At 37.9% G+C, this 11,123-nt stretch overlaps 2 protein-coding genes across 2 annotated transcripts; both read right to left on the bottom strand.

Moving 5' to 3' along the window:
• Positions 1-2,513: 2,513 nt before the first annotated feature.
• LOC115949778 lies at positions 2,514-3,371 on the bottom strand. Its single transcript, XM_031067056.1, has one exon. It carries the CDS (start codon positions 3,369-3,371, stop codon positions 2,514-2,516), a length of 858 nt encoding a protein of 285 aa, XP_030922916.1.
• Positions 3,372-8,594: 5,223 nt separating this feature from the next.
• On the bottom strand, positions 8,595-10,583 carry LOC115995265 (xyloglucan 6-xylosyltransferase 2). The gene has a single exon (XM_031119768.1). The coding sequence runs from the start codon at positions 10,272-10,274 to the stop codon at positions 8,913-8,915; it is 1,362 nt and encodes a 453-aa protein (XP_030975628.1). The 5' UTR covers positions 10,275-10,583; the 3' UTR covers positions 8,595-8,912.
• Positions 10,584-11,123: the final 540 nt, after the last annotated feature.

Here is an 11,123-nt window from a genome sequence, read left to right as displayed (position 1 = left end):
GTTTTTACCTCGCTTTATCTTTCTATGTTATTCTATAGTTCCTAGTTTATTGTTCTGTGTAGTGTAGGCCTAGCCCTCCTTTGTATTATCCATTTTGATACTTTCCAATTTGTCCTTTCTTTTGTATATTGCATTGGTTTCTTTCTGGGTGATTGCTTATCAGTTATCAATGGCGCCACTTCTGAGTTCATGGGTGATGGAAGGGCCGGTTAGAGAACATATGGCATAAGTTTTCTTTTCTGCTACTGAAGGATTGGTTGTCGAATTTTCCGGTCAATCCTCGCCAGAAAAGGAAATCTATTTCTAGAATGGATGTGAGATTTATATGAGGCCATGATGAGTCTTATAACCCAAAGAAATGGTAATTATATTTCAGAAAGAAATGGTACAAAACTTTTTTATTTTTATTTTTATTCATAGCATTTGTAATCTATAATTTATAGGTTATATAATTATCCAAAAAAAAAAAATTATACAATACTATATAAAAACTGGTCCTATAATTTTATGTGTTACGATTTTAATATATATTTTTTAATATTGAATTTAAATTCTATTATATTATATATTAAACCCTCTATTAGAATCTTATAGTTTGATATATCAAAATATAATTGAAATCCAGTTTTTCTTAAAAGGAAAAAAAAATTCATATATATTCTCTTCCTGATTTGGGAGATTAATTAAATGAAAACATAATGGGTTGCCCCGAGAGATAGCCTACCATTGCGACCCAGCCACTCATATGTCCGTCGCTCTAGAAACGAATCTATTGAGAGCTGCAATCCTTCCTGTGAGCTTTTGGACTTCTTTGATGGTCTTGGGCGATGTCATGTTGAGTATGGCCTGCACCTTCTCCAAGTTTGCTTTTATCTCCCTTTGGGACACCATGAATCCCAAGAATTTCCCTGAGGCTACGCCAAAGGCACATTTGCTAGGATTCAACTTCATCTGGTATTGTCTGAGGGTGCCAAACGTCTCCTTTAAGTCATCCAGATGGGCAAGTTCTTCTTTACTCTTGACGAGCATGTCATCCACGTATACCTCCATATTCCTGCCAATCTGCTTGTTGAACATTTTGTTCACTAACCTCTGGTAAATTACTCCTGCATTCTTCAGTCCGAAGGACATTACCTTATAGCAATAGAGCCCTTGACTTGTGATGAAAGCGGTTTTCTCCTGATCTTTTTCAACCATTTTTATCTGGTTGTATCCTGAGAAAGCATCCATGAATGTTAGTAACTTATGCCTGGCTGTAGAATCCACTAGCTAGTCTATCCTTAGTAGAGGGAAACTATCTTTCGGGCAAACTTTGTTCAGGTTCGTGAAGTCCACGCACATCCTCCATTTCTCATTTGCTTTCTTCATTAGGATGACGTTTGCGAGCCAATCAAGATAGTAGACCTCCCGAATAAAGCTTGTTGACAATAGTTTGTTAACCTCGTCTGTAATTGCTTAGTTCTGCTCTGGGGCAAAGACTCGTCGTCTTTGCTGGACGGGCTTTCTTTCCAGGTCCACGTTCAGCTTATGTTGAATGACTTTTGGAGATATGCCTGGCATGTCCTTATGACTTCACGTGAAGACATCCAGGTTTTCTTTTAGGAACTGGACGAGCCTTGTTCTCATCTCGGGACTTAGTGTCGTCCCTATTCTTGTCGTCTTGGTTGTCTCTCCTTTGACCAGTTCCACTGTCTCCAGGGATTCCAATTTATCTTCTTCCTTCTCCTCGATCAACCATATATGGTTCTCCTTTGCAACCAACACGGCTTGGTAGCATTCTCTGGCTAGGACTTGATCTCCTTTTACCTTGCCAACACCATTCTTAGTTGGGAACTTTATCTTTAGGCAATAGCTGGACGTGGCTAACTTCCATCGGTTGAGCGTGGGCCTCCCAATAATCACATTATAAGATGAGGGGCAGTCTACCACCAAGAAGTCTAACTGACGGGTCAACTGCCTCGAGTAGGTCCCCACTGTTACTGTCAATGTTACTATGCCCTTGGGATATACTCTGTCTCCACTGAAACTGACAAGGGGGGAGTCAAATGGGCGCAGTCTTCCTGGATCTAGCTTCAGCTGCTGAAAAGCGGGAAGATAGATGATGTCTGCGGAGCTACCATTGTTCATAAGGATTCTCTTGGTATTGAATACTTCTATCGTGAGCATTATGACTAAGGGATCATTATGAGGCTGCTTCACTCCCCTAGCATCTTCCTCGTTGAAAGACATGTCCTGGTCCATCCGTCTTTGCTTAAACGGGGGTATCATGTGAACGCTGTTCACCTGCCTTTGACATGCTTTCTTAAGGGATCTAAATGACCCGCTTGTGAATGGCCCCCCTGCAATCGTCTTTATCTCCCCGTTCACATTCTGCGGAGGCTGGGACGTGTGATCCTTGTCTTTGGGCGAGGACTCGCGTTGATTTTTGTTATCGTCCCCGAACCTGCTAGACTCCCCCTTCTTTATATACTTTTGCAGATTTCATTTCCGTATCAACTTCTCTATCTGCTCCTTTAGATCTCGGCAATCTTCTGTGTAGTGGCCATATCCTTGTAAAATCGACAGTACTTCTTCTTGTCATGGACATTAGAGGATGAATGTAACGGCCTTGGCCATTTGAGGTAGTGCTCATCCTTAATCTGCGTCAAAATTTTATCAACAGGCATAACTATTGGAGTGAATTTTATTGTTCTGGGAGTTTTCTCATCTTTCCTTCTACCCCCATCATTAGTTTGACGATCTGGACGCTCCCTTTTTTGTCCTCTGCGATCGTCATCCTTCCTTCCCTTATCTCCCTGTTTTTCTACATCTTTCATGGCGGTTAATGCATCTTCAACGTTCATGTACTTCTGTGCCTTCAAGAGCATCTCTGCTATTGTCTTAGGAGGATTCTTCGCTAGCGAGACCACGAACTCTCGGGACTTTAGCCCCGCCTTAAAGGTCGTCAACTTCATCTTATCGTCAGCTTCATCTACCTCCAGGGTCTCCCAGGTAAAGAGTTTCACGTACGACCTCAGGGTTTCTTTCTCCCTTTGTTTAATGGTGAGTAAGTAGTCTGTTGGCCTCTTAGGACGTTGTCTCCCGACGAAGTGGCTCAAAAAGGCGTTGCTCAATTGCTCAAAGCTGTCGATGGACGATGTCGGTAACTTTGTGAACCACTCCCTTGCAGCTCCTTTGAGAGTGGTAGGGAATGAACAACACAATATTTCATCAGGAGGCTGTTGAAGGCCTAGTGTCGTCTTGAAGGTGTTGAGGTGGTCCTGAGGGTCCTTAAGTCTGTCAAATGGCTCAAGCTGAGGCAACCAAAACTTTGACGGTACAGGGCATTCCAAGACTGCCATGGTGAAGGGTGAATTTGTTGCCTTGACCATTCTATCCAGGCTTCAGTCTGTTTTCTCCTTAATGGTGTTTCTCAGCTCATCCATCTCCTTCCTCATCTCCCAGAGTAGATCTGAGTTTTGTTCGTCCGGAGTAGTCGGTCCTCGACGATCATTCCTCCTATAACTTTCTCCCTCATCTTCTTAATTGGCTCTAGACCGGTTCTCTTCCTGTTGAAGCCGTTGCCTCATTTCTTGATTCTGCCTAGTGAGTTCTTCAACGGTAGCTGCAAGAGCTTGGACCTGTAGAGCTAATGTTGCAGAATCCTAGTTGGACTCCATTTGAATGTAGATGTTAATTGGAAACTACGCTTTTGAGCTGAAGTACGAAAATGTTGTTCCCCACAGACGGCGCCAAACTGATGAAGTGCAAACTCATCAGTCGTTGTGTGTGCGTCTAGATGGAGTCGTTCCTCTATTTATATCACCTTGAAAATGGTAAGATAACTCTTTTAAGGTGGTCACCGGTGTGGTGCCTGCCACAACATCTCCGATGCCAAAGTCAGTATTAAGAGTTTTTAGGAAATAACAGAGTATTAGAATGGCTAGCAGTGTTCTTAGGTATGTCTATGTACCTTATGTTGGTGTTGGGAGAGTTATATATATACATTCCTGTGGCCCCTAGTCGTTGTGGTTGTTATGGTGGTTTTAATGCCTCTTTTGGTAACGCCTCATGGTCAATCATGTGAGCTTTGATGGGCCTCCAACGGTTTGTACAACTGTCCCTATAACCGTCTGAGGCATTTATTTGACTGCATTGAATGGCTTCTTTATCTTCGTCAGTAATGTGGCTTACTTTGTTAGAGGGACATGGTTGATTCGTCTGTCAATGCTGCCTTGTTGGTTTGGATGAGGTCGTCCAGGTAAGTTGAGTTCGTCAATCCCATCAACACTCATGTAGGAAAACCATTTGATTTCTCTATTCAACCCATTCCTTTTTAGCAAATTACCGAATAGTTATTATACATGAATACACATTCCATTACATAATCTATTATAGCATACCAAAGTTTGTCTTAATAGTGGCAGCTTTAAGAATTTTTTTCAAGGATAGACATTAAGAAACTTAAATTATATAAAATCTAATAAAAAGAGAACTTGAATATATTGACATTAAAAAAAATGTAAATACATGAAATTTTACAACTTCCTTCTACTAACAAAATGAAAAGGCAAAAAAGTACGGATGAGAGATAAAGTGGGAACAGAAATTTTTGAGATGAAAGTAATAAAGTGAGAGGAAGTTTGAAATGATGATAGAGAACAGAAAAATGGAGAAAGTGAACAAATAATGCAGCCCCATGTTCAGATCTGACAATACCATACCATAATAAAAACGGTATAATGGTTCGAGCAACCAAACTAAACATAAATGTAGCCACCGAAACCATTCTAAAAGGGAGAAATTAGCACAACTTGGCGAAATGGGTTTAGAGAAAGAGAGTGGGGCTACTGCGATTGCAAAGTAGAAGAGAGTAGAGCTACCAATGCCACCAATTCACTACCACAATATCTCTCTAGGGTCCTTTTTATAAGAAAATTGAAATTATGAATAATTTTTATAGAATGTGTTGAACGGTTGCAAATTTCAATGCTTAGGACTGTTTTTTTTTTTTTCAATGGGATTTTTGTTGAATACTTTGTTCATTTGTTGTCATTTGGCCTAATATTATTGTCGTTCAGGTTATTTTTGTTGTTATTTAAGCTTATTTTTATTGTTGTTATTTGGGCTTTTATTTATTTATTTGGCTATCTTAACTCTAATCAAGAGCGACGCGTAACTACTTCCAGCAAATGAGTAATGATATGGAGAGAACAAATTTCACAACTTCTTAAGTTGACAAAATATGATTGGTGGCTACATCATTTTTATCTAGGTCTATCACTATCATCATTTTATAGCACACTAATTACAGACAATCACCTTAACAATATGTGTGAAATTAGTAGTCAAATGCTATGTGAATTTATATTTTCTCTCACCAAATCAAGTAACCAATCATTTTAACCTTCACTAGTTCATTCTCCAATTTAATTATGAAAAAAATTTAAGTAATCCCGAAAAACTGCTCTGAGCTCTTACAAAATAATGAGTGAACCTCAAACATGAACCCTGCCATGAGGCCTACACACTTTGCGAGAACTCAGAGCAATGCTCTGAAACCACCTAAATATTGCCCTTCTGTGCTAATCTATTGGCATTTGACTAAATCACTAGCCCTTCACTCGTACCACACTAACCTTCCACTCAACTGCACGTTCATTTCCATTGTCACAGTTTCATGACATCAACTTTAACAAATCACTCATTCTCAAAAAAACAAAAAACAAAAAACAAAAACATTGTCAAATCACACCCTTCTTAATCTCACCAAGCTACTGCCTACATGTTCTTAATCTTGTCTGTCCACTTTGCCAATCACTCCATTTTTTACGCTCATCATTATCTCCTATAGAGATCATGTGTGACTGACCGCTTAAATGTATAATTGACTTTTTCTTTAAAAAAAAAAAAAGTATAATTGACTTTTTTTTATTATAAATATTCCACAATTAATAACGTGGTCACCAGTGAATTCTAATTAACTAATTATTAAATTGATTGTCATCAATTATACTAAAAAGATATATTTGTTTTGACATTAATAATTTTTGGAAATCATTTTTTATAAAGTATTTTTTTTAAAATTATGTCATTTTCTTATATTTAATAACAACCTTAAAATGAATTAAAAAATTATATTTTAACTTTCTCTATTTAACTTGACGTGAGTTAAAATTGTTTTTTAGAATATTTTAATAGAAAATAATTCTATTTCATATCAAACTAAATAATGAGAGTTAAAAAATAATTTTCCTTTAACTTAATTTTTCCCAATACTTCCAAACACATAAAAAGGGTGAAAAACTATCTTCAGAAATTATTTTACTTCAGAATCTCAGTATATCAAATTTCTTTCGTGCTCCACTTGTGGTTTTGGACCGTTCAACTGCTGTGCGAATGGAGACGTTGATAAATTCATAAATTGCCAATACTATTGCCTCTGACACTTCGCTTGTAATTAAACAAAAAGGACAAGAATAGTGAATTGCGTTAGCTTTCCGCATAAAGCCTCATATTGATTGCTATTCCATGATGGTCTGAACCATTTCCAAAAAAAAAATGTTAACTGGTTTCAGTTCATGGCTAAAATCCTTCTCTCCCTTTGAGATGCTTTTTGCTAAGGAAGCGATCTTGGCTGTGAAATTGATAGCTGGAATCATATTTGTATTAGGAATTTGTTGAAAATATTGACCTCGACTTTGTATGCAGAGAAGGCCATTCAAAATTTCAAATCCTATCCCATACAATATTTCTTGTGAGCTTCTTTCTATGGCCTTCAAGTTCCAGCATTTTTGCCAACACGTGTTCAGACACCAGATCTAAGTGATCCATCGCCATGATCAAAACAAAGACATCCCACATGAAAGAATTCAAGTTCCAGCATTTTTGCCAACACATACATGTATTCAGACACCAGATCTCAGTGATCATTACCATGATCGAAACAAAGACATCCCACATGAAAGAATTTTATTTAACGATAATGTTACCATTATTACTTATTAAAAAGAATTGTTATCTTTATCGTGATGTCATTATCATTAAAAAAAATTGTTATCCTTATCGTGATATCATTATCGTGATGTCAATTTTATTGCTGTTCTATCCTTCTGCCAATTCAAACTTCATGGTTCCTATGGGGTCTTTTGACATTATTTCTCACATTCTAGTTACTTGAGAGACCCACCTTAGTTTAAACCTTAAAATATGTTTTGGGCATTCTTTAATAAAATGCTCCCTATATTGTGTTAATTTAGCCTGCTGCCTGCTTAAAGACAAAAGCTGCTTGTGTGTGTAAATTGACAATAGACAGTCTGTATAAGCTTAACAAAGGATGTGAAGAAAACAACTCCTGATGAAACCATAATTCTCAACCATATGGCAATTGTTTTAGGTCTCTTAAGTTCCACGACTAGGAAACTATCTATATGCAATTATGAAATAATAAAAAAACAACATGAAGAAAGAGATAAAGAATAAGAGGCAAAAGCAATCAAGATTACTCGTCTTGGCGATTATCTACAGCCATTGGAGAGATGAAAGTACTCTCCATAGTCTCCAAATGGAAGTATAGAAACAGAAAGCTGATTATGATTTCAGTGGTGATTGCACTATCTGTGTCTATACCTAACCATCAGTCGACAGTCATCAACATTTTACAAGAAAAATTAAGGCAAAATATGGCTCCATGAGCTTTCAATAATTAATCACGTTCATTCCTTGCAGCACTGATGAGATTTCTAAAGCAACAACGACAGCTGAACTCCATTGATGTGTTCATGTTGCAATTTCCCTAACCAAACTTGAATGTGATGTTTAAATGTTGTTTGCAACTTTGTGTTATGACTTACAATGACAAGAAGGCTGTCCTTTTCCATTAGATTAAATTGAAAGGTGATAAATCCCCAAAGAACAAATCTTAAGATTTGGTAATTGCCTTTCATTACCCAGAAATAATATGCAAATTCATATCTAGAATTAGATAAACCAAGAAAGCTATCAATTACTATTTCTATAATCTGAAAATCAATTTAAGATTTACCAAGTGAAGGAAGGGAAAGGGGAAAAAGGCTTGTTAGCTCACAAGTCACATCTCACTAGTCACTACCCATCATTCTTTGCTAATGCTAACTCCTCAAAATTATTTATCATCATCATGTGTATCAAAAAGTGAAAGTCTTTAGTATCATTATCTTTTCATCTTTGTAACATACATGCACCCTCATTCCATTATAAGCCTTTTATACCAAAACACAATAAATTAGCTCTCCCCCGCAAAAAGAAAAAGAATTAGAAAACAAAATTTTCATCTTTATCTTTTGTCATAAGTCTCAGTTAGCTCAATTAGTAAGATCTCTTGTTGTCAAGTAAGAGACTTGGGATCAAATCCCACCTACACCAAATTGAAACTCATTTGTGTTTTCACCTGATAGTAAAGAACAATTATCACGGAACAACCTCATGTTGTGTCAAATACATACACAGTATGCTTTACAACCCCCAACCCCACGCTAAGAAGTACTTAGTAAGCTCAAACTTTTCATCATTCATCAACCAAGTGTCTATTTAATTTTATATATAAGATCAAGTATATCCAACATTCCAACTATACCTTAAAGCAAAATACTCCGTCAGTAACAAAAGGAAAAACTAAAATCCTCATGGACATTTGCAACATGCTAATAATAACAAAAAGTAACCAACACTAGCCAAAGGCAAAGATACATAATCAAGACTGTGATATCTTCCAAAAATCAATACAATTTCGAGTTTTAATTCACTACAACCACAAAAAAGATTACTCCAAAAAAACAAAAAAATAGTAATAAATATCCAGAAATTAACATACAACATTGGCTTACTCGTATCAACAACAACGTAGTACATAATTGAAGCAAATTAGAACACATCCATCATCATCATCATCATCATTAAGAAGATGTTGATACCTTAACAGCCTTGAATGCAGGGTGAAGCAAACCAAGTTCATCTTTCACTTCAAGTGGATTGCTTGTCTCATTCCTCACTCTCTTCACTCTCCTACTACCCAAATTCTTGTGCTCAAACCCATACATTTGCAGAATCTGATTGTCCCCAAAATTGTAAGCTCTATCCATTTGTCTCAAACACCTCTCCACTGGATAATCCCCAAATTTCCCACAAGGCTTACACCCCACAAAATGAGTGACCAAAGGCCACCTATGGTCACCCAATCCAGGATGATAATTCTCCATCATCTCCTCATACCTATCCACCAAAATCCCCCAATAACCGTGAAGATAATACGCGCTTTCTAAGTACACTTTGCTCCCCCATTTCTCTCTTTCTTTCATCAACAAATACACCATTGCAGACTGGTCATCAGCTTCGAAAACCGGCCGATCTTTCAATTCTCGGGTCAAGATTTTACCGGCTTCGTCTCGGACCTTTCCTTTCGGACCCATCGGAGCCCAAGCATCAAGAATATCCAAAGCCCATTGCGAATTCCTCAACAAGAACGAACCGGTATTCAACCCGATCCAGTTTTTCTGATCGTAAACCATCTCGTTCCAACCGTGCAACACAAAGTTGTGATCTTTGTACCTCTCCCATGGAACCTCAAAAGCCATGTCTGTAAACATCGCATCACTGTCCATCCACCATAGGAACTCGATTTCAGGATGAGAAAGCAAAAGTTTCCGAATCAATGGAAGCTTCGCCCAAAACCCTGCCATCTCAGCGTCGAGAAGCGCCATGTTGTAGAAGACCTCGATCCCGTGCAACCTACAGTAATCGATCTTGTTCTTGATCGCTTTCAACAGGTAGTGATCTCCGACCGGGTTTTCGCAAGGTTTCGGGGACGAACCGGTAACGAGCAAGACTCGGGGTTTATTCGGCCCGATAAAGTTGGGGAATTGCGGGTTGTTTTTCAGCCACTCGGATCTTTGCTCGTCCCAATCGGAGATTTTGGGGCCGAGAGAGTAGGGCTTGTTCGGGTCGGGTTTCTCTTCGGGTTCATCGTCGTGGAGGATCTTGGTGATGTCGAAAGTGGCGTAGTTGTTGGACTGGCTATCGGATTCGGTTTCGGGTTGGGCTTCTTCGAGGACGCGGTGGGGCTCCACGCGCCGCCCGCGAGAGTAGAGGTGTTCGCGGAGCTCGTTGAAGTCCTGCTCCGGGGTTCCGAATTTACCGGCTCCGATAGTGCCACGTAGGACGACGACCGTCAAGAAGAGGCAGAGGAACGTGACGGTGCCGTTTCGAGCCGCGCGGTGGATCTGGCGGACTCGTCTTGGTCCCAAAAAGCGTTCCAGCATTTTTATTTATTTGTTTGTTTTTGACTCGGCCGAGTTGAACCGGCGGACGATTCAGGTAAAGACAAAGGAATTGGAAAGAGAGGGTTTTTCTTTTTTATAGGAGGCTGAAACTAAAAGCTCTGGTTGAAATTGGAAACCATGATAGCTTAGCTGGAGGCTAGGATTGTAAATAAGAAAGAAGATTAAAGGGTAGTTTTGGGATTACGAGATAGATAAGTCGGTGGGAGATGAAGAAGGAAGAAGGAACAAGGAAGATCCACAGATAGAAAAAGGGAATAAAGAAAGAGCGAGAGAGTGTTCTTCCGACAATTTTTTTATTTTTTATTTATATAATATTGTAATAATAATATAATTGCACGTAATCACGTTGATAATAATTAATATCTGTCTGTCTAAAAAGCTACCTCCTTCAGTGTGGGTCTGACTTGTTGGGACAAATGGACTGGAATCCATTTGTATTTGGACACGGATTGTGTCCAGTGAAAACTTCCAGGGACACAAGCCACATCCTTTGTATTTTTACATTGGTGGGTCCCTTCTTCCAACTTAAAAAAAAAAAAAAAAAAAATGAAAACGATAGAAATATTATCACAGTTTGTGAAAAATATTATGATATTTTTGTTGGATTTTAAGTTTTTACAAAGTTTTGTAGTAATTTGATTTCTTTTCATGCTACTAAAATATTTATGTATATTAAATTACATGATAAATTATATAACTATTTTTTTTATCTCAAATTATATAACTATTTAATAAATAATGTGATTATATATATATATATATATATATATAGAATAAGTAATATGCCTTTTTTTTTTTTATAGTAATAAATAATATAATTGGTTAAAA

The sequence above is a fragment of the Quercus lobata genome, chromosome 6, assembly GCF_001633185.2.
Source record: "Quercus lobata isolate SW786 chromosome 6, ValleyOak3.0 Primary Assembly, whole genome shotgun sequence".
In the NCBI taxonomy this organism is placed as follows: Eukaryota; Viridiplantae; Streptophyta; class Magnoliopsida; order Fagales; family Fagaceae; genus Quercus; species Quercus lobata.
This window is presented reverse-complemented; position numbering and strand designations above follow the sequence as displayed.